This window comes from Eleutherodactylus coqui, chromosome 6, assembly GCF_035609145.1.
Source record: "Eleutherodactylus coqui strain aEleCoq1 chromosome 6, aEleCoq1.hap1, whole genome shotgun sequence".
Classification (NCBI taxonomy): domain Eukaryota; kingdom Metazoa; phylum Chordata; class Amphibia; order Anura; family Eleutherodactylidae; genus Eleutherodactylus; species Eleutherodactylus coqui.
In genome coordinates, this window is record NC_089842.1 from 183,409,825 (window position 1) to 183,434,836 (window position 25,012).

At 41.6% G+C, this 25,012-nt stretch overlaps 1 protein-coding gene across 1 annotated transcript in view; it reads left to right on the forward strand.

The window, feature by feature from the left end:
• Positions 1–25,012, forward strand: part of SPTB (spectrin beta, erythrocytic) — a 112,094-nt gene that overhangs the window by 44,806 nt on the left and 42,276 nt on the right. The window contains exons 15-28 of the mRNA XM_066608418.1: positions 1,405–2,275; positions 2,772–2,909; positions 3,269–4,025; positions 5,266–5,468; positions 7,520–7,610; positions 7,887–8,033; positions 8,320–8,583; positions 12,174–12,386; positions 12,791–12,880; positions 14,142–14,420; positions 14,859–14,989; positions 15,546–15,750; positions 17,414–17,788; positions 20,908–21,152. Coding sequence (XP_066464515.1) covers positions 1,405–2,275; positions 2,772–2,909; positions 3,269–4,025; positions 5,266–5,468; positions 7,520–7,610; positions 7,887–8,033; positions 8,320–8,583; positions 12,174–12,386; positions 12,791–12,880; positions 14,142–14,420; positions 14,859–14,989; positions 15,546–15,750; positions 17,414–17,788; positions 20,908–21,152 — 4,009 coding nt within the window. The remainder of the gene's footprint in view (positions 1–1,404; positions 2,276–2,771; positions 2,910–3,268; positions 4,026–5,265; positions 5,469–7,519; positions 7,611–7,886; positions 8,034–8,319; positions 8,584–12,173; positions 12,387–12,790; positions 12,881–14,141; positions 14,421–14,858; positions 14,990–15,545; positions 15,751–17,413; positions 17,789–20,907; positions 21,153–25,012) is intronic.

Below are 25,012 nucleotides of genomic sequence, written 5' to 3' on the forward strand. Positions count from 1 at the left end.
CACAAGCAGGGAGAGAGCTGTCAGTCTTTATGCAGCGGGCTGGGAGAGATCGGACCGGACTGTGCCGTGACTCAGAGCTCAGCTCCGAGCCGAACTTCAAAGTGCATTTATTCCCAAATGTGGCAGCATTTCAGATTAAAACACCCACAGGGGCAACAAGCGTCCCTGTCCCGAGTTTATGCCACCCTATGATTTGTGCAGCATGTAACTAATGACAAAATACCTTTAATGTTTTAGCATTATGTCTGCACTAGATTTACCAACGATACATCAATTCGATCTGTGAACCACATTTTAAAAGACTTGACACTGACTTTGTCTATTCATTGTCTTCAAGATTTTAGTGAGTCAGTATTCTACATCATGGAGAGAAGTTACTGTGACCACTATTCCCTCTAAGTTGTGTTTTCTGGAAAGGAAAGGATTAGAGATGAGCGAGTATACTCGGTAAAGGCAATTGCTCAAGCGGGCATTGCCTTTATCGAGTACCTGCCCGCTCAAGATGAAAGGTTCGGGTGCCGGCGCGGGGGAGCAGTGAGTAGCGGCTGTCAGCAGGAGGGAGCGGGGGAGAGACAGGGAGAGAGAGATCTCCCCTCCTTTCCGCTCTGCTCTCCCCCGCAGCTCCCTGCCTGCCGCCGGCACCCGAACCTTTCATCTCGAGCGGGCAGGTACTCGCTAAAGGCAATGCTCGCTCGAGCAATTGCCTTTAGCGAGTATACTCGCTCATCTCTAGAAAGGATTAAAACCACATGTTAATGGGAATTAACAAGCCCATTAATTGCTCTGTTTGCAGAAATTGGAACTTTTAACTTAGAGGGAACATTGTCTGTGACATCAATATACAGAACATATAGAGATAAGACGGGGAGTTCATATTGCATAGTGGACATATGTTGTGCCCACTCTTCTATCTTTTAAATATAGTTCAATTTATGATTCCAATATATGTTTCCTATGCCTCAAATCATTCACATAGTTTTACAATTAAAACCCATGTAATATAATCCCAATTCTTTTTCAGAATTTTTAAAAATGATGTAATGACATAAAAAAGCTATACCAAAAAGTCTAAAGTACCACAAGACTAATATTAACTTAAAATTGAATACCATAAATCACAGTTAGTGTAATATGGAGCTAAGAATGCACATGGTTCTCCATACAATGCAACAATTCTACAACTAAGGAGATACCGCCCAACACAGACCTAACTAAAAAATGTATTGATTAACTATATTACTAATGAAAAATGTGTCAGGCAATCAAAACTCGACATATAAACCACGAGTAAATATAAGTAGTCAGGAACTTTATAGATTTCAGCAATAAACAAAGTGCAAAATCACATAAATTAGATGTATGGTATAATTAATGTAGTTGTTAACATATTGTTGTACTTTCTAGGGTACAAGCCATGTGATCCGCAGCTGATTGAAGACAGAGTTAACCATCTAGAATTATGTTATGAAGATCTTGTTGCATTGGCAGCACACCGGAAAGCTCAACTACTGCAGAATAGGCGCATGTGGAAGTTTTTTGGAGACATGGATGACATAGAAAGATGGATAAAGGAGAAAGAACAAATTTACACTTCTATGGACTTTGGAAAAGATCTCACCACCATTTCTATTCTACAGAGGAAACATAAGGCTTTTGAAGACGAACTCAAAGGCCTTGAATCTAATTTACAACAGGTCATCCAAGATGGAGACTTTTTGATATCTAGTAAGCATCCAGATACACCTAAGATCCAAGAACGAATGGAAAAAGTTAAAGAAGAGTGGGCACAGCTAAAAGAGTTGGCAGCTTTCCGCCTCAAAGTGTTACGAGACACTGAAAACTTTTTCCAGTTTCAGGTTGATGCTGATGACCTGGCTGCTAGGATGCAGGATTCATATCGTTTCCTGCAAACAGATGACATTGGTCATGATGAATACTCCACCAATGCGCTGGTAAAGAAACATAAAGATCTTCTAGATGACATCCTATTGGACAGAAAGGTTTTAGAAGGACTTAACCAACAAGTTCAAACCTTCCCGGAGGAATACAAAGCATCTCCCGAGATAGACAGTCGACTTCAAAAACTCAAGGCTCTCTACTCTGATCTGGCATCTCTCACTGACCTGCGTTCCAAAAAACTTCAAGATACTCTAGCATATTACACAATTCTTGGAGAAATCGACTCATGTGAAATATGGATGAATGAAAAGGAGAAGTGGCTGGGAAAGATGGTGATTCCTGAATCCCTGGAGGACATGGGAGTTGTTCAGCATAGGTGATGCTTTAGTTGCTTTAAAGATAAATCTATTCCAGAGGCAAAAACATATTGACTGGCAAATGTAATGTATATGTTAAAAAAAAATTTTATGTGCTGAAGGCTAAATACATGTAAATTTTTTTGCTACTGACATAACTCTAACTTGGCAAGGTCAGAGTGCTTTGATTGCTGTGCTTGTTGTAGTGTGTTCAAAGATGGTGACATGTAATTAGAATGTGGTTGAACTTAAAAGGGTTGTACAGGATTAGAAAAAAATGGCTTTCTTCCAGAAACATCACAACACCTGTACATGGGTTGCATCTGATATTGTAACTTCATTGAAATGAATGGGGCTGACCTGCAATACCACATTCAACCTGTGGATATGTGTGGCTCTGTTTTTGGAATAAAGCAGACATTTTTATTTTGGATTTTTGGTTATAGATCAGTTGATTGAATAATTGTATCTTGGACGCATCTGCAGCAGATTTGACAATTGGTGTATTTTCTCTAGATTCAATACTCTGGGCCAAGAAATGAATACAGTGGCTTCTCAGATTGAAAATGTGAATAATGAATCTGAGGCTCTCTTTGAAAGTGGACATCCCAACAGAATGCAAGTGAAGCAAGGCCAAGACCACATGAATGCCAGGTGATACAAGTCTATGTTTCATAACTATATATATATATATATATATATATATATATATATATTTATATAAAATATTTTCCACTGCTTCTATAGCACCACCATATGCCACAGCTCTATACACGATAGTAACTTTTCACATTGGTCTACATCTCTCCAATTTGGCTTCCAATCTACGTTCCCTTTTGCATACACATATGCTAGAGCTGGATATTCTACTCCGTTAACAACTAGAAAAGTTACAAAATGTCTGATGTGACAGGCTATGGGTACTAGTCATAATGGGTTCAAGGTGCCAAGGGCTCTTCCTCTAGGATCTAGAAGTATACAGACACAGAATTGTTTATTTTTCTTTAATTCAGATGGGCCGAGTTTCAAAGAATGGTTGCCAATAAGAGAAAGGCTATTGACTCTGCTCTTGGGCTCCACAACTATGGTGTGGAGATTGAAGAAACCAACCACTGGATATTGGAGAAGATTAGGGTGGTTGAGTCCATCCAGGACCTTGGGGATGATCTTGCTGCAGTCATGTCAATTCAGAGGAAACTATATGGTATTGAAACAGATCTCAAAGCTATTGAAGCTAAACTCATAAATCTACAAGAAGAGGCAAAACAACTAGCAAATGAAAATCCCGATCATGCTCAGGATATTTATGACAAACTAATTGACATCAACAATGTATGGCAAGACTTACAGAAGGCTCTGCAGAATCAGGAGGACTCACTTGGTGAAAGCAGCAAGTTGCAGAAATTCTTGGTTGACTTATTTGACTTTGAAACATGGCTCTACAAAGCACAACAATCAACAGCTTCGGAAGATACACCAACTTCCCTGCCAGAAGCAGAACAACTATACTACAACCACCTTGCACTTAAAGATGACATGGAACATCATGAACCTGATGTCCATGATATTGTGGACACAGGCAAGAGAGTAACAAGTGGACAAACCGATCCTCAGTACCAGCAGCTCGAACAAAGGGTAAAAGATTTAGAGGTTGGTTGGAAGGACTTGCACACAATGTGGAGCAACAGGGAACATTTTCTCGCTCAGTGCTTTGAATTCCAGAAATTCTTGAAAGACGTAAAGCAATCTGAAGCCATTTTAAGCAATCAGGTATTTGTATTTAATACTTATGTGAAGACAGACATGTATCTAAATTTTGCACCACATTATGAAACGCACGATGCCGCATTTTACATAATACTTTTATTTCTTTACAACAACTCCTTTTTAAATAGAATCTAGCAGGTTCCGACTTCCCTAAACAATAGTGATAAACTGCTATCACAGGTCAACTTCACATCTCGTTAGACATTTTGCCCGCTGCAGGGGGGTTAAACATGACACTACATTATTCAAACAAATAACCATCCATATAAAGCATAGATGAGACCACTCCATCAGAGCAGCCTTCTAGTCTTCTGGGTTCCCAAGTAAGGAACTTCCCTGTATGATTCCTATATTTCTGTATAGACATATGGAAATGGGTTGTTTTCATAAGACAACCCATTTGCTGTCCACTTCCTTTCTAGGACTAGAGTCGGACTTTCTGAACCACTAGTTGCTGTAGATTGTGTTGCAATAATATTGCCCATAATGCTACCCATAAATAAGTTACCTAATTTCCTTAAGCGGTTATCTCAAAATCTAAAGTAATCCCCTACCCACAGAATAGGCAATAACCTTATGATCAGTGGGCTTCTCACCGCTGAGACCTCAATCAATCTTGAGAATGAGGGTCCTGTGTCTCCCTCTTCTCTTCACTGTGGGGTCCGTTCTCCCATCTGCAGTGATGTTAGACTGAGCGGAGCACTGGCCATGCATGCATGGCTTCCATTCTTTTTAATGGGACTGACAGAAATTGTCGAGCACTTATACTCAACTATCTTCAGTAGTCCCACTGAAAGTGTAGGCAGTGGCACAGCGAATTGAGCCCCCCACGGATCCTGAAAACAAGGGTCCCCTGTGCTCTCTCCTCCTCACTGTGGGTTTACTGCCCCCCTGCAGTAAGGAGCAGATTGAATGGAGCAGTCACTGTGCCACTCCATTCAATCTCCTCCTTACTGCAGGGGAAGGAAGCACAGGGGACCTTTGTTCTCAGGATCGATGGGGGTCTCAACAGTGAGACCTACACTGATCATAAAGTTATCACCTTATCTTGTGGATATGGAAATAACTTTACATTTTGGGATAACCCCTTTAACTTCTCAATGACATGCCCAGAGAAAGTCATCTGATTAATTTATTAAGATGCAACTTTTTGTGTGACTTGGCTATTTCAATAATTCAGGATCTCAAAAGGAACCAGTAATTAGTTTATATTATGACAATTAAATTATTTTTCATTTCTTAGGAATATACCCTTGCTCACACTGAGCTACCAAGCACTTTACAAGCATCAAGAAACAGATTAAAGAAGCATGAAGACTTTTTGACCACCATGGCAAATAATGAGGAGAAGATTGCTGGAACCATAAATAATGCAGTGAAATTGAATGAAGATATGAATATTTTCGCTGATAAAGCATTGGAAAAGGCGGGCTCACTGCGTGATAGGTAAAGATTACTATTTACAAAGGAGTCTCCTTTTGTTGCTTCCAATAGGGACTGAGACTATAAAGAGAGAACAAAGAAGGCCACAGTTTCTACAGAGTTGCAAGTTATAAAGGTTAGACTGGTCCACCAAAATTTCTCTGGATCCCCTGGTAGGCTTTGGCTCTGACACAGTTACGGTCAGTTATATATGTTGGAATAACCTATAGAAAAAAAATGTCTTCTAAAAAGATTTTAAAATATGCAAGAAGGGGTAAAGGGTAGCAGTATATAGAGTTGCAGGATGGATACACCAGATTAGAAGTATGTCAGACTAGATGGGGAAGACATAGAAAGTACACCTAAGGACATACATGGATATTTTTAAAGTACAAGCCAAGACTCAGGTTACACTAAGGCTGCGGTTAGACAAGCGGTTTTTTTCGTACACATGAATAGGTGCGTGAAAAAAACAGCTCTATTAGAGCCAATGCTTTCCTAGAAAGCTCTCACATGGCCGGTTTTTACAAGCACAAAAAAAAAACGCACCTGCAAAAGATAGGACATGCGAGTGCAAATCGTTCACACAATTTTTGTACACGCGACGTGTGGTTTTTTTCCGCTCGGCGATTCATGCGCGAAAAAAACCCCGCTTGTCTGACCAAGCACTAAACGTGATTCAGATGAAAATTATGGTAGCATTGTGACTTCAATTGTCCTCTATGGGGTAAAGCTGCAAGCAGTGTTGCAGCTAACATGCATGGTTGCTTGCACCTTATTTCCCCTTGAGTAATACTTTGCATGGTTTGTGACTAGTAAATGTGCGGCCTAAGTTGAATTGAAGAGTCTTTAACCCATTAAGGACCAGGCGCGGTAAATATACAGCACCTGGTCCTGGGCTTAAAGCAGAGCCGATAGTAAAATTACTGATAGTGACAGCTGATAACCTGGAGGAGAGGGCAGGAGGGTTTTTTAACCCTACCTGCCTTTCCTTACCCAAGTACACAGCGCTCATTGAGCACTGTGTACTAGAAAGTGAAAGCAGAACTTTCATGTGACCGCCGGAGTTCCCTGCTACAGCAGAGCTGGAGGGTCATACTAGACCCCGGACAGCTCTATTAGTGACTATTGTTACTGCAGGGGTTGTTTTTCCCTGTAACTGAGGCTCCTATGGATGCTTCAGCTACGGTGGGAAAGTGTCAAATAAAAAAAAAAGGTGAGTGTCCCCCACAGGTGTTACATGGCGTCATGGGGGATATAGATAGTAAAAAACATAATTACATATACAAGTAAATAAAAATTACAGAATAAAACAACAGTATATACATAAGAAAGAAAATAACACAAAGCCAATGCCAACCAAAACCGTCGCCGTATGCGCCATGTAAACCAAAACCATACATACTATATATCAAAACGTCCAAAACAAATAGAGGAACCCATTCCCATACTTTATTTTAGCATAAATATACTAAATAAAAAAAATAACTATAAATGTTAAAAAAATCATTTTTTTAGCATTTTCCCCCCAATAAAACTAAAAAACTGAAAAAAAAGTCAGTGAAAAACATATTTAAAAAATCGCCCTATATGTCATGGGAAAAAAATGCTGTAAAAATAATTTTGGTAGCTAAAGGAAACAAAATAGGGAAGTAAGACCGCCACATGGGTAAAATCCCTAAAAAGTGTCTGGTCCTTAAGGTACAAAACAGCTTGGTCCTTAAGGGGTTAAAAAATGTAATCACTGCTTATCCTAATTACATTTAATATAAAGAAGCCATAAAAATGTGTTCACATTACAGTGTTGGACTAGTGTGCTTAGGGCCCACCAGTAAAATCAATTCTGAGGGTCCACTGAATGGTTTAATGCAAATATCACCTGTCAGAGCTGCTGTATGCTGCCTATCGATGTCTAGTGTAGTGGGTGTTCTGCACTGTGCACCATTTGTGTGGGAGGCTGGGGGCCCACCGGGAGATTCACCTGTTCCCCTATCGGCCAGTCCGAGCTTGAATATTGATAATCCTTTGAAGTATTAACTCTGCAGATTGATCAAATGTATGTGCTATTCATTCAGGTATGCTGTGAACGTGGATAAAGCAAATGAAGTCTTAACTCTGTTGAAGAACCACGTTGATCTCCAGGACTTTGTGGAAGACTGTGATGAGGTCAGCTTTTTTTTTTTTCTTTTTTTTACTCAGTGTTCGTTTCAACTGATAATTTAGGACAATTTAGTATTATTTTAGAATGTTATGCTCAATGTTGTAACTCAAAATGTCCTCAGACCTAATAATGTTGTCTCAGAACGGAAAGGGTCTTTATTAAATAGGGTCGTAAAATGGGCACAGAACAACCAAACTATGTAACAAATCTGCGTATAACTAGACGCTATATAACAAAATGCATATCCAATGTCTGTTCACTAATTAGAATTATTTTTTCAGTTTACCTTGTGGATAAATGAAAAACTGCTGACTGCTCAGGATACATCATATGAGGAAGCACGCAATCTGCACAGCAAATGGTTAAAGCACCAAGCTTTTAAGGCTGAAATTGATTCCAACAAAGACAGACTGCAGAAGATTGACCAGGTAGATTTTTAAGTGTTTTCCGACCAAAAATGAAAGCTTGAGTGTGCTCCTATGTGTACCCTTCCGTATTAGATTGCTTGGCCCAATGCCCGTTCAGCCAACAGCTATCCTGCCTAACATCCCCATACCTATGTAAGCACATAGGATGCATTCACCTGTCTTAACTCTCAAAATGTTCATGTTGACCCTTAACACAAGAGTTTTTTGGCAACCAGTGATACATCTTGCTGAACCACACTAAGTGTATACATGAAATCATTATCTTTTGTGTTTTCTGTTTCTTCAGAAAGGCCAACAGTTGGCGCAGTCAAAGCCACAGTTTGCACCGGTAGTCTCTGACAAGCTCAGCACTTTACATGACCAGTGGAATAAGCTGGAGTCAACTACTCTCAAGAAGGAGCAGACCTTGTTTGATGCCCATCGCTCGGAGCTGTATGAACAGAGGTTTACAGATATAGCGACATGGATAAATGACATAGAGATGCAGGTGACATCAGATGACTATGGAAAAGACTTGACGAGTGTTAACATTCTTCTAAACAAACACAAGGCAAGTGTGCAGCTGTATACTGAACATGCCATATGGTAGATATGGGTCAAGAGGGGTATTGTGTGGAGACACCTAGGGGGTGAGTCGGTCGCGGGATTGCATCATCTCTTCCCAAGGAGAGCATCCAGAAGGGGTGTGAAAAGACACCTGAGAGGTGCGTAAGGGGACTTAAGGCCCTTTTACACACAAAGATGATCGCTCAAAAGATGGCTTTTGAACGATCATTTTGCATAAACTACTAATTGGTACTAATGCCAATTAGTACCTTATTAATGCGTGTGAACAGCTATGAACTATAGTGAGAGAACTGCGGGTGGTCTGTTCTCTGAATACATTCCCTTTGTTCTGCAACGGGGCTGACAATATTATCAGTGCTTCCTGTGGAGAACACAGCGTGAAGTTCCTGCCAAACGATGGATTTTATGCCAAACATAAAAAAATCAGCTTTTGGGAGAAAAGTAAAAGATGGGCACATTTACACGCAACGATTATCGCTCAAAAGATGGCTTTTGAGCGAATTTAGAGCAATAATCGCTATATCTAAAAGGGCCTTTAGACAGCCATGCACACTCCTGTGAGTAATTTATGCAAATAAAGAAGATGGAACAACACCTCTGCAGCGCCACCTATTGGATAGCAGCATTCTTTTAAATCAATTATACAGGCCTTTATAACTATTTATAACTATTCCCAATCATTGTAAGGGAGGTATTGTTCCATCTTCCTTATTTGCATATGGAAGATATGGCACACAAGTAATTAAATAGCTATTAAACTAATAAATAAAGAATAATTCCGTTATTATCCAGATACTGGTGTTTCACATTTCAGTCCTTGTAGATATGATACCTTTTAATGGCTAACAAAAATACATGATGTAATAATAGCGAGCTTCCGAACCAACGCAGGGTTCTTCTTCAGGCTTATGGATTGGATCTGAAGAGGCATGCATATTTATACACACTTATAACATACATACTTATGACAAGGCACAGATATGGTTGTGATTGGTTCGCACTTAAAAGGAATTCTGCAACAGCAAACAAACTTTTTTTGTCTAGGCACTGATAGCGGAGTGAAAGTTTTATGGTCCCTAAATTACTGTTGGAGGGGGGTGGTCATCAGGCTTGAATTGCTACAAGAGATACACAAACATTTTTAGCTAAACACTGATAAGGGAGTGAAAGTTTATGGTCCCTGAATTACTGTTGATGGGGGTCTTATCTGTGCAATCAAGTCTCACATTTCCCATTCACGCATAAATCCTGGGGAATAATTTAACCCAGTATTCAGCGTGTCAAAGGTTGTTATCAATTTATATTCCCAAATTCTTCTGTGGTTTTGTGACTTGAAACCACCCTTCAATATCAAAACTCTCATATCTCCTATGTCATGTCCATGGTTAGAGAAGTGCTCGGCCACAGGTAATTCCCTTTTTCTGTGTTCAATCGTGTGGCGATGAGATCTCATCCTGGCTTTCAGTTTCTGTCCTGTTTCTCCAACATAAAGACCCCCAACAGTTAGGAGGTTGCCTGTAACACAGAAGCGGAGGGTCCGGGAATATGGTTTTCAGACGGTCATCCTTGTGCAGGGTATGGTGGAGTTTTCTTGCGGTTTTCCTTAGTACCTCTAGTTGCGGATTGTAGGTCACTACTAGAGGCACACGATTGTTTCTTTCCTTCTCCTTGTATTGGAGTAGTTGATTTCTGGGTATCCTGGTGGCTCTGGTGATTTGGTCATCAATTGAGGTGGGATGGTAGCCCTGATTTATAAATGTTCTTTTAAGATGGTACAAATGTTCCTCTCTGTCCGTTGGGTTGGAGCAGATCCGGGTGTATCTGATGGCCTGGCTGTAGACAATGGACTTTTTGATGTGTTTAGGATGGAAACTGTCCCATCTGAGGTATGTGGGCCGATCAATCGGTTTTCGGTATAGGGATGTCTGTATTGAGTTGTTTGAAATCTTTATAGTGGTGTCCAAAAAGTTGATTTCTGTATGCGAGTAGCTTAATGTCAGTTTTATGGTGGGGTGGAATGCATTGAATCTTTCATGGAATTTTATTAATTCTTGTTCGGTGTTGGTCCAGATGATCATGATGTCATCAATGTAGCGGAAGTAGGCCAATGGTTTGCTGGGGCAAGAGGCCAGAAAGTCACTCTCCAGTTTTGCCATAAAAAGGTTGGCATATTGCGGTGCCATTTTAGTGCCCATGGCAGTCCCCGTGAGTTGCAGGAATTTCTCTTTGCCAAAGGAGAAATAATTGTGTGTGAGAATGAATCTTGTGAGTTGTAGCACTGCATCAGAGGCGACCCCATTGGCCTCAAGGTGCGCCTGGCAGGCAGTCAGTCCATCCTCGTGTGGGATGTTGGAATACAAGGATTCCACATCCATAGTGGCCAGGATGGTGCCATTGGGGAGGAGACCTACGGTTGACAGTTTGTTCAGTAGGTCCGTGGTGTCTTGCAGGTAGCTGGTTGTGTTTCTCACCAGTGGTTTGAGGATGCCTTCCACCCATCCTGAGATTCCTTCAGTGAGGGTTCCCACACCTGAGATAATCGGCCTTCCTGGGTTGCCAGCTTTGTGTAGTTTTGGAAGCATGTAGAATGTTCCCACCTTGGGGTTCTCCGGTATCAAGTCCAGAAGGGGGATATAAATTGATAACAACCTTTGACACGCAATACTGGGTTAAATTATTCCCCAGGATTTATGCGTGAATGGGAAGTGTGAGACTTGATTGCACAGATAAGACCCCCATCAACAGTAATTCAGGGACCATAAACTTTCACTCCCTTATCAGTGTTTAGCTAAAAATGTTTGTGTATCTCTTGTAGCAATTCAAGCCTGATGAACTCCCCCCCTCCAACAGTAATTTAGGGACCATAAAACTTTCACTCCGCTATCAGTGCCTAGACAAAAAAAGTTTGTTTGCTGTTGCAGAAATCCTTTTAAGTGCGAACCAATCACAACCATATCTGTGCCTTGTCATAAGTATGTATGTTATAAGTGTGTATAAATATGCATGCCTCTTCAGATCCAATCCATAAGCCTGAAGAAGAACCCTGCGTTGGTTCGGAAGCTCGCTTTTATTACATCATGTATTTTTGTTAGCCATTAAAAGGTATCATATCTACAAGATTACGTCGTTTCTCTCGCTGAGAACAATCACATTTTGCTCTACTGGCTAACACGGTACCAGATCTTTGTTTTCACATTTCAGTCCATCACAGGCCTTTCTCAAAAGATCCAGTGGCAAAGAATTTGGATAAGTGTGCAATGTTTCTCTCTCTACTCATCTACCTGTATGGCAAGGTTGATAGCATCAAATGTCAAATAAGGCCTCATGTGAAATGTACATATAATTTATATACAACTTTTGTAACATATAGTAATATCATTTTATAATATTTTAACATTCCAGGCTGAGTTGACCACAAAAATTGTATGCAACAGTCACGCGATGTTGCACAATGTCAAAAGTTGCATGCAATTTCATTATCTCTTATGGGGTTGTTTTATAACTACATTTTTGAAAAAAATGTCTAGGAAGCGGATAACTAGAAGTCATAATTTTTTCATTATGTACCACTAGAGAATGGAGGATCAGATTGACCATAAGACAAAAGAAATGGATGAGGTCCTCCCAGATGTACCAGCACTTGTAGGAGACAAAGACCTTGGTGAAAAGGAACAAGACATTAAAGTACGTTTTCTACAACTTCAAGCGCCAATGCAAGAACGAATGAAAAGACTACAATCTTCGAAGCAGGTTCACCAGTTACATCGGGACCTGGCAGATGAAACTGTAAGTGATCAGCTCTCAGAGCAGTTAATGGTCTGTTATATATAATACAAAACTGATAGGCATATAAATTAATGACAGAAAATGGTCACCTCTTGCCGAGCACTTAGGTCATTCCATTTGAGCTTAGTTGTAAGTGATGGCCTTCCATACCAGAAGGATATCCCCTCAGCTGGAGTAGCATGTATAAACTTTTACAGTTTTATGCAATTGGGAAAATGTGCGCTCACACTGTGTAGCATTTCTACTGTATAACCGCCCCGTTCCATTTGTTGTCTAGTTTTTCTTTATTAAAAAATATGGTAAATAATTTAAAAAGAATTGATGATGATAATTAATATTAATAATAGTGATCAAGATATTGCTAGAGAAAAAAACTTTTATTGTTCAATGTTATTTACTTGCAGCTCTGGGTTCAAGAACGAATGCCACTCGCAGAGTCAAACGATTATGGCAATAATCTTCAAACAGTGCAGATGCTTCTAAAGAAGAATCAGGTAATGATGTCTAAGCAAAGACTATATACATCGGTTAAAATAATGTTATTGGGTTGGCTGCGCTCCCTTTGTAAGAATGATCTGCACTGCCTTATTTTTGATAGGACCAGGAGTGTTCATGTGATAGAGGCAGGCCAAGCAGCTGCTATGGGGCTCATGGAGAAGGGGAAGGGCAGCTCAAATTGGGGCGCTTTCTGGTTCTCAGAAGAGAACCCTTTTATGAAATGAAGTCGGCTTCTTTCTTCTTTGGCGATCAACTGTTATCACCCGAGAAGAAATCTGCAGCCGATCCATAGCAAAGTTTACATGTATTGCATGTGAATTTGGCTGTAGATTAGCTTTGGATTTCTCCCTTTGTATTGCAGGGTTAAAATTCTCTAAACATTTGCTGTAATTCTGCAAGTTAATAGTTATGCTGTAGATTTACGGTATATTTACATTTAAATAGCATCCATCTCTAAAAAAGTGAAGGTTACTGTCTGCATTTCTAGTGGTCTAGGGTAGTGGACAGGTTAATGCCAGCTTCCATGGTCGTTTATGCCAGGAAAGGTGTTAGTGTCTGCATCTCTAGTGATGAAAGGGTTAATGTCAGTAGATCTCCTAATCTAGGGCAATACAAAACTCAATGTAAATATTTGGTGTGGTTTATATGTCAGTCTATTTGGTGGTCATGGTCAGTGAAGAGATTATTATCAGAATATTTTGTGACCTAGGACAGTTAAGCGATTATTATAGTATTTTGTGGTCTAGGGTGGTGAGTGGATTAATTCCAGCATCCCTGAAGGTCCAGGGTAATGAAGTGGTTAAAGGGGTATTCTGAAATCAATGGGAACGATCCCTTCTTTTGCACTTTTGGCTTTGACCACCGATGACCACGTCCGTCCCGCTGTACTGACAGCGGGCCAGAAGATCAGCTGATTGAGGGGAAACATAAGCAGCAGACAGATCATCAATGCTAAAATTCTCAGAATACCCCTTAATATAAGGATCCCTGGTGGTGTAGGGCAGTCAAATTGTTAATTTTAGGATCCCAAGTGGAGGAAAGTGGAAGCATCAATACCGCATACGTGAGTCCAGTGGTTCCACCATAAACATTTCTATTATCATCAACAACTATAACTTTGGTAATTTACCAAAGCAAATAACTAAAATGCATATAATAATATAAAATTTGATGCTAAAATGACATTTAATATTTGCTTTTTTCTGCATTTGCAGTTTTTCCAATGAAGCTTACTATTATTATTTTTTTGCCTTTTAGACGTTTCAGAAAGAAATAGCAGGCCATGGTCCAAGAGTGGATGATGTAATTAGAAGAGCAGAGGCTATGGAGAGGGAACCTGATGTTGACCCTGAACCTATTAAAAAGCAGCATACATTCCTGCGAGAACAATGGGATCGACTACAAACAGCAACACTAAATAGACAAAAAGCCCTTAATCAAGCAAATGAGGCGCAGCTGTATTATATGGATGCCAATGAAGCAGAGGCTTGGATTGATGAACAGCAGCTATATGTAATGGGAGATGAAAAACCAAAGGTATATTTAAATAGACTTTTGGGCCATCCATGCATCTATAAGGAACTCCACGCCAGGTATGACCTGGAGTAGATTTCTGATTAAATTTAAAGCTGCAGTCAGGCCGGGGCAGCTGTCCCTCCTCCCCAAAGCCACTATTAAAAGAAACTGGCACAAAAATTAAAAAGCCACAATTGTTTTGGGAAAAATCCACATGTGCCACAGTTTGCACCATTTTTAAGTTGATAAATTTTTGCCTAAGTTTCCAGCTGGTGGAGTATAAGGTCACAGGAGACGCATTTTGGGCGGAAGAAAAGTGCGTCTTATAGAGTGAAAAATACGGTATAATACATGTATGTGTAGTGAATGGAGCAAGCTTACTCGTGCTGTACTGAATATCCAATACAGGCAAAAATTGGCCCATATAGGTGACTTATCCATGTAACCGTTTCTTTCAAGGATGAAGAAAGTGTAATTCTAATGTTGAAGAAACACCTGATTTTGCAGCATGGAGTGGAGCAATATGGAAAAAATATCAAAGACTTGGCAGAACAATCTCAGAAACTCCTGGCGTTAGAACATCCTGATGGGTATGTAGAGACAACGGAAGGTGCAGTTAGACATACTGGGCTGTTGTTAGGAAAAATAACAATCCCGTGTAGAGGCCAAGAACCTCACATGAGATCATTTTGCACTTTGCTACCCGTTTATTGAACATTATTGTTTCTTGATGCATTTTCCCTAAAGGTTGGAAGGAAGAAAATTATGTTCTGCCTTTTATTGCAAAAAATGCTTCAGTAAGATAAGATCTTAAAGAGCCTTGAAAAGGGACTTCAAAACAGATGAAATGTTATTTAAAGCGACATTCCAGTTTTGGGACAAAATTTTGTTTTGGGACTTAAGGGGGAAGTTATATTACTGCTGTTGATATGCTGTGCTGATGCCCCTTCCGGGTCGCCATCTTGGACAGCTGAAAATAGGATGCTGAAACGGTGGAACGAGCATCATAGAAGAATGACAGCAAGTAATACACCCTCTACCTTCAGTCCCCGGACACAATTGTGTACGGAAACTAGAGGATGACTTAAAAGAGTTAAATGACTTCAATGGACAAGACCTATCAGTAAAACTTATTTTGACTTGTAGTGAACAGATAATACGACACCAGGACAATCTGGAAAAACAGTACACCGCACTAAGGGATAGGGCAGATGAGCGGAGACAGACACTGGACAACCATTATCACATGTTTCAGCTGAAGCGTGAAGTGGAAGATCTGGAGCAGTGGATTGCAGAGAGGGACATCAAAGCTTCATCCCAGGAGATGGGTCAGGATTTAGATCACGTAACTGTAAGTATCCTTTATGGTACATCTGTTCTATACAAGGCTGCAATACAGAAGAGTATTTTGTATATTAAAAAACTGTGTCTGTACTAGAAAAATAGAAATATAAATATAAGCGCTGCGGAATATGTTGGCGCTATACAAATAAAGATTATTATTATTATAAATATCTAAAACAACGTTCAAGCATAGTATTAAACGAGTTGTACAGTTGTGAAATATTGATTGCCTATCCTTAGGACAAGCCATTAATAGTAGATTGGCAGGGGTCCATGCACTCATGCGCTGAGCTGATTTCTGCAGGAAGCGAACAGCTCCGTTCCCACTATAGTGGTCTAGTTTGGTTTTACAGGCAAATTTTCCAATCACTTCATTGTAGTGAGAGTGGAGCTTTCTGCTTCCTGCAGAAAATAGCTTAGTGCACAAGTGAAGCAGCCCAACGAACAGCTAATTGGTGGGGCTCCCAGGTAGCAGACCAGTGTTGATCTACTATTGATGGCCTATCCTATAGGTAAGGCCATCACTGGTTACAGCTGAACAACTCCTTTAATAAGCTGGTCTATGGGAGGCCACACATGGTCATGTCTCATCAAACCATACTTTTACTTAAGCTGAACTGCTTAAGTGGTCAGTGATAGGTATGCAAACCTCTTCTGTTTGGCAAAGGAAATGATCAAGTACATTTGCTAATTTCTATACAATATGAAGTTCTTCTATTTAATGCACATATGTTCAGAGCATGAAAGTGGGTGGTTGTATGAGGACCAGCCACTGGTTATGGATCGCTGGCTAAAGGATTATAGTTTAGAAGACATAAGACAGACTGGCTAAATGATCCAAGAAGAAATAACAATGCTATGAAAAAAGTATTTACATTTCCAAATGTGTTCTTTAGTATATTTATATATGTCACAGCAATTGGAACACAAAATGTAATAATAAATTAGGGGAACATCTAATATGTTTTTTGGATTATACTGCAACTGCATTTATGTAAGGGATAAAGTTATTGAATACCCAATGTCAATGAGAATATCACAAGGCATATGTAGATCCTTGGCTAACAGTCCAGTGGGCACCTTACCTATTCCCCCCTCAACATGAGAAGCATAGAGCATGTTTATGGAGATTGTCATGAAGAAACTGTTCATTTGAAGGACTGTGAATGAAGAAACTGTTCATTCCGCACTTGGTTCAAATCATGACTTTGAATAAGTTGAGTCAGAAGTTTGATCTTTATTACCCTTGGGCTTCCTGCACATGGCCAGACGTGATATCAGGCCGTAAAAGTGAGAGATACCCGTGTCTAGTAAACTAGCAATCCTCCAGCTTTCAGTGTTTCCTATTGTTTTCAATGGGAAAACCCACATTGCAACACTTAGATATCACACTATTTTCTCGTTTATGTAAAAGCGGCCTTAACCAGACATTTTCCTGGTACAATTTAGAATTAATGGTTCTCTACATAAAAACACGTTGTCCAGGGGCTGAGGCAGCAACGTACACCCACATTATCATACTGCCACCATCAAACGTGACTGCTTGTATGGTATTCTGTATTGCATTTGCTTTATGTGTAATGGAACTTGCATTGTTCCACTTTCGAGTGTTCAGATTTACAAACCTCATCTTTCTTTATACATTTCAAATAATGGAATTTTTTCCCTAGATACTTCGAGATAAATTCCGTGACTTTGCAAAAGAGACAGGAGCAATTGGGCAGGAACGTATAGACAATGTGAATATTTTAATTGAGGAACTGATTGATGCTGGTCATTCCGAAGCTGCAACCATTGCAGAATGGAAGGACAACCTGAATGAGAGCTGGGCAGATCTACTGGAACTGATTGACACCAGAGTTCAGCTCTTGTCTGCATCTTATGACCTACACAAATACTTCTACGATGGAACAGAGATCCTAAGCATGATCAAGGAGAAGCACAAGGAATTGCCGGAGGAGCTTGGAGGAGATGTACAATCTGCAGAGACATTGCACAGAGTACACACAGACTTTGAAAGGGGTATTCATTTTATTGGCTCACAGGTACATATACCACTTACAGTTCTTCCTTAGCAGGCTTTGAACACGTAATAGGTCAAGTGTTTTTTTTGTTGTTTTTTTAAAGGGCAGCTCCTTTAAGTATGGCTTCCTTTGTAATTAATTACTATGGAGCGAATTTAGATGTAATATTTTGGCCTCACTGTTGAGTGGAGCCAAAATATTACAAGCAGTGCAAGTAATTATTAATTGTCTTTTAACTGATGTGATGAATATTTAATGTTTTATATTGAACTGTGGTACAGAAGAAAATTCAATTGGTTTTCCCAGTGTAGGAAGCACTAGTATCTGCCATCACTTTCTTCTTGGTTGGGGTCTGACTGCTGGGACCCCCACAATCAGGATGGAAGGGCCACAGTGCTAGCTAAACACTGATAGGGAAATGTACTAAGCTCGGCATTTCCAACTCTGGTCTTTGTATAATTTTTCATGATCCACGGAGCACTTAATACATGAAGAGACACAGGCCCCTTCATGTATTAGGCACATCCCAGCACTTTCATGCGCCTTTTCAGAAATATACGCCAGTTACAACATTTCTGGCGTAAATTATTTCTATCAATGGTACTTGGAAAAACTACAGTACATTCTACAAAAAACAAGCCCTCACACAGCCCAATTAAAAAAGTTACGGTTCTCAGAATATGGCGACAGAAAGCAATTTTCGTTTTTTCAAGTGGAGAAATATAAAAAAACTATAAATTTGATATCACCATTTGTGTAATGACCCATAGAACAAACATTTTTTTTTATTTCTTACCATTGTGTCACCATATCTGTACATGGAAGAGGAGAAGACTCATGGACTGTAGAAAAAGAAATACAAGAATGTACAATGCCTTTTAAAAAGTGAAAATGAAAATGTTAAAAAATCACCATCAGTGCATAATCTTCCAAAAAATGCACAGATGCGCTCCCCAAAGATGGTGAATAAACCAATATGGTGCAAAGGGTTCACATAGAAAGTAACCTGAATTTTATTTATGTCAATAGAGAGACGCGTTTCGGAGCAGACCTCATTCCTCAATCCACAGACATATACTAATTCCCTGGCCTACCACTAAGGCTATGGGTCATGTCTCTCTTTTTTTATTTTTCATCTGCTCTCATCATGCATTAGGGAATTACTAAAGGGACTATGCCCTCAGCTATATAGAACTACTATCATTAAGTATCTATCTGCCACCATCATTTGGCTATTATCGTTTGAACTTTCTCTCTAACAATGCTGAGTATAGGCTACTAGTTCCAGATAGACCTGGTAAATACGACTTTAGCGACCTTCTATTACCTGTCTCAATAACCTATCTGAGACAAGCAGTCACAGTTATTCTAAGTAGTTGACTAGACACAGTCAGGTGTCTATTCGTTGATACGATTTGGAGAACCCCTAGCCCCCCTAATGCTCTAAAAGCTATCAGGGAAATACATTTTATCTCCCCGATAATCGAATAGAGATTGTGTATTACATATGATGGACTATCTGTTCCATTCATGAAAGCATCTAGACTCCATCATGTTATTCTAGTTACTCAATAGACCTTACAGTCATAATCTCTCTTTTTTTAGAAACTAGCTCTAAAATATTCTCCTGAAGATCCACAGTATGTTGTGGTGAAACACATCGAGAGCTGTCCCTCTGAGCTATTGATAAGATCTTACTTATTTGACTCCTTTGTCTCTATATCCAGCTCTGACCAAGCCAACCACTTGTTGTGGGCTGGAAGCTATAGAGCTCACTACAGTAGAGACTGAAATTAACATTAAATGTCCAAAACTAACACTTTAACCACACAAATTATTTATCACCTACCGCAGTGTGGTGCTCAATTGATTTCTCTCTATACAATGGTGTCTACTTAACCAATTACTTGCTGTGGGCTGTAAGTGATGGAGCCCACTATAGTAGAGACCTAAGTCTATATAAAGCGTACAGTAACATTCCAGTTACAGAAGTTATCCATCACCTACTGTAGTGTGATAGTTGGACAATAGGAGATCCAACCAATGATTGGTCTCAGTGACATGTTATATGTTAAGTGTTGATGTTCCTTCTAATTTTGTTGACGTGAGCAGGTGCTCACGATTCCCTGCCACGACACGCTTCATGTATTGTCGTTACAATTTCCACATCAAAATTCTGTGCCCTATGTGTTATATTTTTAGGAATAAATAATAAATAAAGATTTCATATTTTATACAAAGTCTTCTCTGTGAAGGGACATATACTAATGACATTTAAATGCATTTGTCAAACGAATTAATTAAAAGCAGCTGTAAGGAATACCAATATACAAAACCGTTCCGAGTCAGGCATCTTTTGATGGTCGGCGCTATATTGGAAAGCACTGATATGGTGCTTCCATATTTCCAATATGGTTTCGTCAGCCAAAAGATGCCTGTCTCAGAATGTTTTTGTATATAGGTATTCCTCACTGCTGCTTTTATTCAATAAATGTCATAAATGTATCTAAATGTCATTAGTATACGTCTGTGGATTGAGGAAGGAGGTCTGCTCTGAAATGCATCTCTGTTGATATAACATTTAGATTACTTTCTATGTGAACCCCTGGCACCAGATTGGTTTATTCACCATCTTTAGGGAGCGCATCTATGCATTTTTGGGGAAGATTATGTACTGGTGGCTTGGATTCTGTGTTTGCAGCAGACCCTTGATGGATCACAAGTGAGCAGCTTTTTTTTCTTACTTTGACTACAGGTGTTGATATACTATCCAAGGAAGTGCTTTGCCCAGTTTTTGTTTTCAAGGGTTTCAAAAAAATTGATTGTATTCTTAAGTACCAAACTAGGCCCGTTCTTAAGGGTAAGACTTCCCTCATACATGAATGCGGCAAAGCACCACAATTTACTTTCATTGATGAGGTGCGCTAAATGCCCCAAAATAGAACAGACTTTACTTTGAGCATCTGTCTAAGAGGCTCCAGTGAAAGCAATGGGAGCCTCTGACAGCATTTAGCGTTGTGCTGAAAACGCAGCAATAAACTCTGAAACAAAATCGTCTGTGTGAGGGAGGCCTGAATAGCTACAGATAAGGGTTTAGATATAACATTATATCCTTCAAAATGAGTTTCTTATTACTACAGGTTCAAGGTTTTCAAGACACAGCAACACGTCTATTTGCAGCCTATGCAGGCGATCAGGCTATGGGGATACAGATAAAGGAGAGGGAGGTCACAGAGGCCTGGAAAGCCCTCCTGGATGCCTGTGATGGGCGCCGTACAGAACTCAGCAGCGCCGCTGAAAAGTTTCATTTCTTCAGCATGGTTCGCAATTTAATGCTGTGGATGGAAAGTATTATTAGACAGATTGAAACCCAGGAGAAGCCGAGGTATGTGACGTGTGAGCATGGCAGTATTACATTTTTATTGATATGTATCCTCATTTCGTTTTAGAAACTATAACGTATAACATTAATGTCTGACATTAATTAAACCAACATTCATAAACATAAACTCTGTCCTTCCTGGTTGCTGCTGACCAGGACATGTGACTGCTGCAACCAATCACTGTCTATAGAAGGTCACTGCTGTGGCCAATGATTGGCTGCAGTAGTCACATGTCCTGGAGATCAGTAAGCAGGAAGGACAGATTGGTTGTAAAGTAATTTTAGGTTGTGGGAAAAGCCCTTTTAATGTAAAGAAGACTGTTTAGCTAACCTTGTTCCTTGTCCACAGAAATTGCCCAAATACCTGGGCCACTGTCCAGATCCAACAGATCCAAATGTGCAAAGAGATAAATGGCATACAACACTCCACAATAATAAAAATCCACTCCAACGTCTATTAAAAGACAATGGATATCTTATTATGTACAATAGATAAAATAAGCATGTTTCGAACTAATCTATGATATTACCAATAGCATAAGTGAATAGTTTGGACAGCCCTTACAGGAACCTGTGAGGTCCTTTGTGGTTCCTGAGCTGCGAACTGCACAATATTGTGACAAACACAATGATTTCAGTAGTTTGTCACTTATACCAATTTCCTTAGTGGTTTTGTAAAACTTAATTTGAAGCAGTGCAGTGCTGAACCCAAGATGAGTAGTATGCGGTTCATACATATTTATATATTCACACTCCTTTGCCCACACTCACCCTCCAGATGCTGATTGACATGTTTCTGTCAGAACCGGCAACTCTCGGGGCCGCCGTGCCCGCACCACCGGTCCGGCCACCCGGGGTACAGGAGCGCGGCGCAGAGGTACCCCGGTTCTTGTGATCTCCCCGGGCCGCTGTAAGACTGGTCGCCGCCGGGTTGCTAGGGAGGCAGCTGGTGCTTCTAGTCGCTTGACTACCAGGCTGGCTTCCCTAGTAACTGTCTGTGCAGCTAGACTGGGGGCGTGCCCCCAGCACCGCCCTGATTAGCCCTGCTGCTGTCAGGCTCCCCGCCCCAATCAGCTTCTGGGGCGGGAGCGCTGACAGCATTTAAATAGGTGTGTTTTCCTTTCAGGCCTTGCCAGTGTTAGTTTGGTTTTCCAGCTGCACCCGCGTTTATCCTGACTGCTCTGTGACCTCGGCTTTTCTGACACCTGCTTTTGGACCTGACTACGTTTTTGCCTGACCCCTCCGTACTGCGTACCCTCTTGTTGCCTACCCGGATTGTCTGACCATTCTACCGTTGTCTGTCTCAGTGTCTGTTTGTCTCCCGTGTCCCGCTTCCCTAGCGAGGGTAGGGACCGTCGCCCAGTTGTCGCCCTGGGGGTTAGCCCAGGGGGGCAAGTAGGCAGGGACAGGGGTTGCGGGATATCTCAGGGAACCCCATATCCCGGACACTGTCCTGACAGTAACACTGGCCGAAGGTAGGTCAGACTCGTGCATCCGCCCGGCTACTTTGAATCCCTCGATGGAGGCCGTGGCTGCTTTAGCGAACCAGGTCCAGGTCCTTACTAACCTTGTCCAGGACCTAACCGCCCGCATGCAGCTACAGGAACATGTGGCGGCTGCAGGTCCCATGCAGCCCCCTTCCGCTCCCGGGACTATGTCAGAACCCCGAGCCACGCTGCCGGACTGCTTCTCTGGAGAGAGAGGTCAGTTCTTTGCATTTAGAGAGAGCTGCAAGCTCTACTTTGATCTCCGACCCCACTCCTCTGGTACTGAATACCAGAAAGTGGGAATTGTAATTACCCGCCTGAGGGGGGACCCCCAAAATTGGGCTTTCTCGCTACCAGCAGGCTCTCCAGCCCGACTATCCCTTGACGCCTTTTTTTCCGCCCTGGGTCAAATTTATGACGAACCCGACCGGGCGGGCTACGCAGTCTCCAAACTTCTGGCCCTGCGCCAGGGTTGTAAAATGGCGGAGGACTACTGTTCCCAATTCCGTCAACATTGTACGGAATCCGGGTGGAACGATGCCGCCCTAAAAGACTTATTTTTGACCGGTCTGTCTGAGGGTCTCAAGGACCTACTGGTGGCCCACCCAGAGCCTAGAACCCTGGAGCAAGCCATGACGCTTGCTATTCGGGCCGACCGACGTTTGAGGGGCCGACACGCCGCTCGGGCCACTCCACTCCCCACGCCCACTTCTTCTACTGACCTGACTCTCTCACTTCCCACCACCGAGCCCATGGAACTGGGAGCCATGAACCCCAAGCAGCGACGGGAATATCGCCTGAAGAAGAATCTTTGCTTCTACTGTGGGGAGCCGGGTCACCGCATTGCCACCTGCACTAAAGAAGCCACGGCAGGAAAACTCCCGCTCCTAGGCAGTTGTCGGGAGGACTGTCTAGGAGCTAAGGTACTCCCTGTGTTATCCAAAATGTTATTGCCTTGCACCCTAGAATTTCATGCTTTCCACCGTACTGGGCAAGCCTTTGTTGATTCTGGGGCTGCGGCGAATTTCGTTAACTTTAATTTCGTTGCTCAACTGTCCGGGGTTTTGTTACGTTTAGAGACTCCGATTCTGGTTTCAGGAGTGGACTCCACCCCATTGCAAGCAGGGGTGGTTAATCTGGTTACCCCTGAAGTAAGGTTTACTATAGGAGCCTTACACGTGGAAACCTGCACCTTTCTAGTGATGAGAGATTTGTCTGTGGACGTCGTCCTAGGCCTCCCCTGGCTCCGGGAGCACAACCCGGTAGTAAATTGGGACACGTTGGAACTGGTAAAGTGGGGTCCCCGCTGTGCCAACCACCTTTGTGCGGTGAAGGTGGGAATCTCCACCTGCGAGGGGACCCCCCTACCAGAATACCTCTCCGAGTTCTCTGACGTGTTCTCCAAACAATTATCTGAAGCTCTGCCCCCTCATAGGGAATGGGACTGTAAAATAGACTTGATTCCTGGGGCCAAACTTCCTAAGGGCCGCATTTATAACGTTACGGTTCCTGAGAGAGAATCCATGAGGGACTATATCCAGGACAGCCTGGCCAAGGGGCACATCCGGCCCTCAGAATCCCCGGTGGGTGCCGGGTTTTTCTTCGTTGAGAAGAAGGATGGGGGTCTCCGGCCCTGTATTGACTATAGAGAGCTAAACAAAATCACAGTCCGAAACCAGTATGCTCTTCCACTCATTCCTGACCTCCTCAACCAGGTCGCTGGTGCCCGATGGTTTTCTAAACTTGATCTCAGGGGAGCATACAACCTCATCCGCATTCGGGAGGGGGATGAGTGGAAAACCGCCTTCAATACGCCCCTCGGGCATTTTGAATACCTAGTTATGCCTTTTGGATTGTGTAACGCCCCCGCCATTTTTCAGGGGTACATGAACTCAGTGTTTCAGGATATCATGGGGGTGTTCGTGGTTGTATATCTAGACGACATTTTGATTTTTTCCTCCGACTTGCCGAGTCACCACACTCACGTTCAGACTGTACTAGCTCGACTCAGACATAACAAACTGTTTGCTAAACTCGAGAAATGTGTTTTCGGGGTACAGAAGATATCATTTTTGGGGTATATCATCACGCCATGCGACTTCCAGATGGATCCTGAAAAGGTGAAAGCCATCACGGAGTGGGCCCAGCCAGGGTCGTTGAAAGCCCTTCAACGCTTCCTCGGCTTCGCCAACTACTATCGCAAATTCATTAAAGACTTCTCCGTGGTGGCTAAACCTCTAACGGACCTCACCAGAAAGGGGGCAGATGTGAGGACCTGGTCTTCTGAGGCTCTGAGGGCCTTCGATACCCTAAAGGCGGCGTTCTCTTCTGCACCTGTCCTAGTACAACCGGATCTGTCCAGCCCTTTTGTGGTGG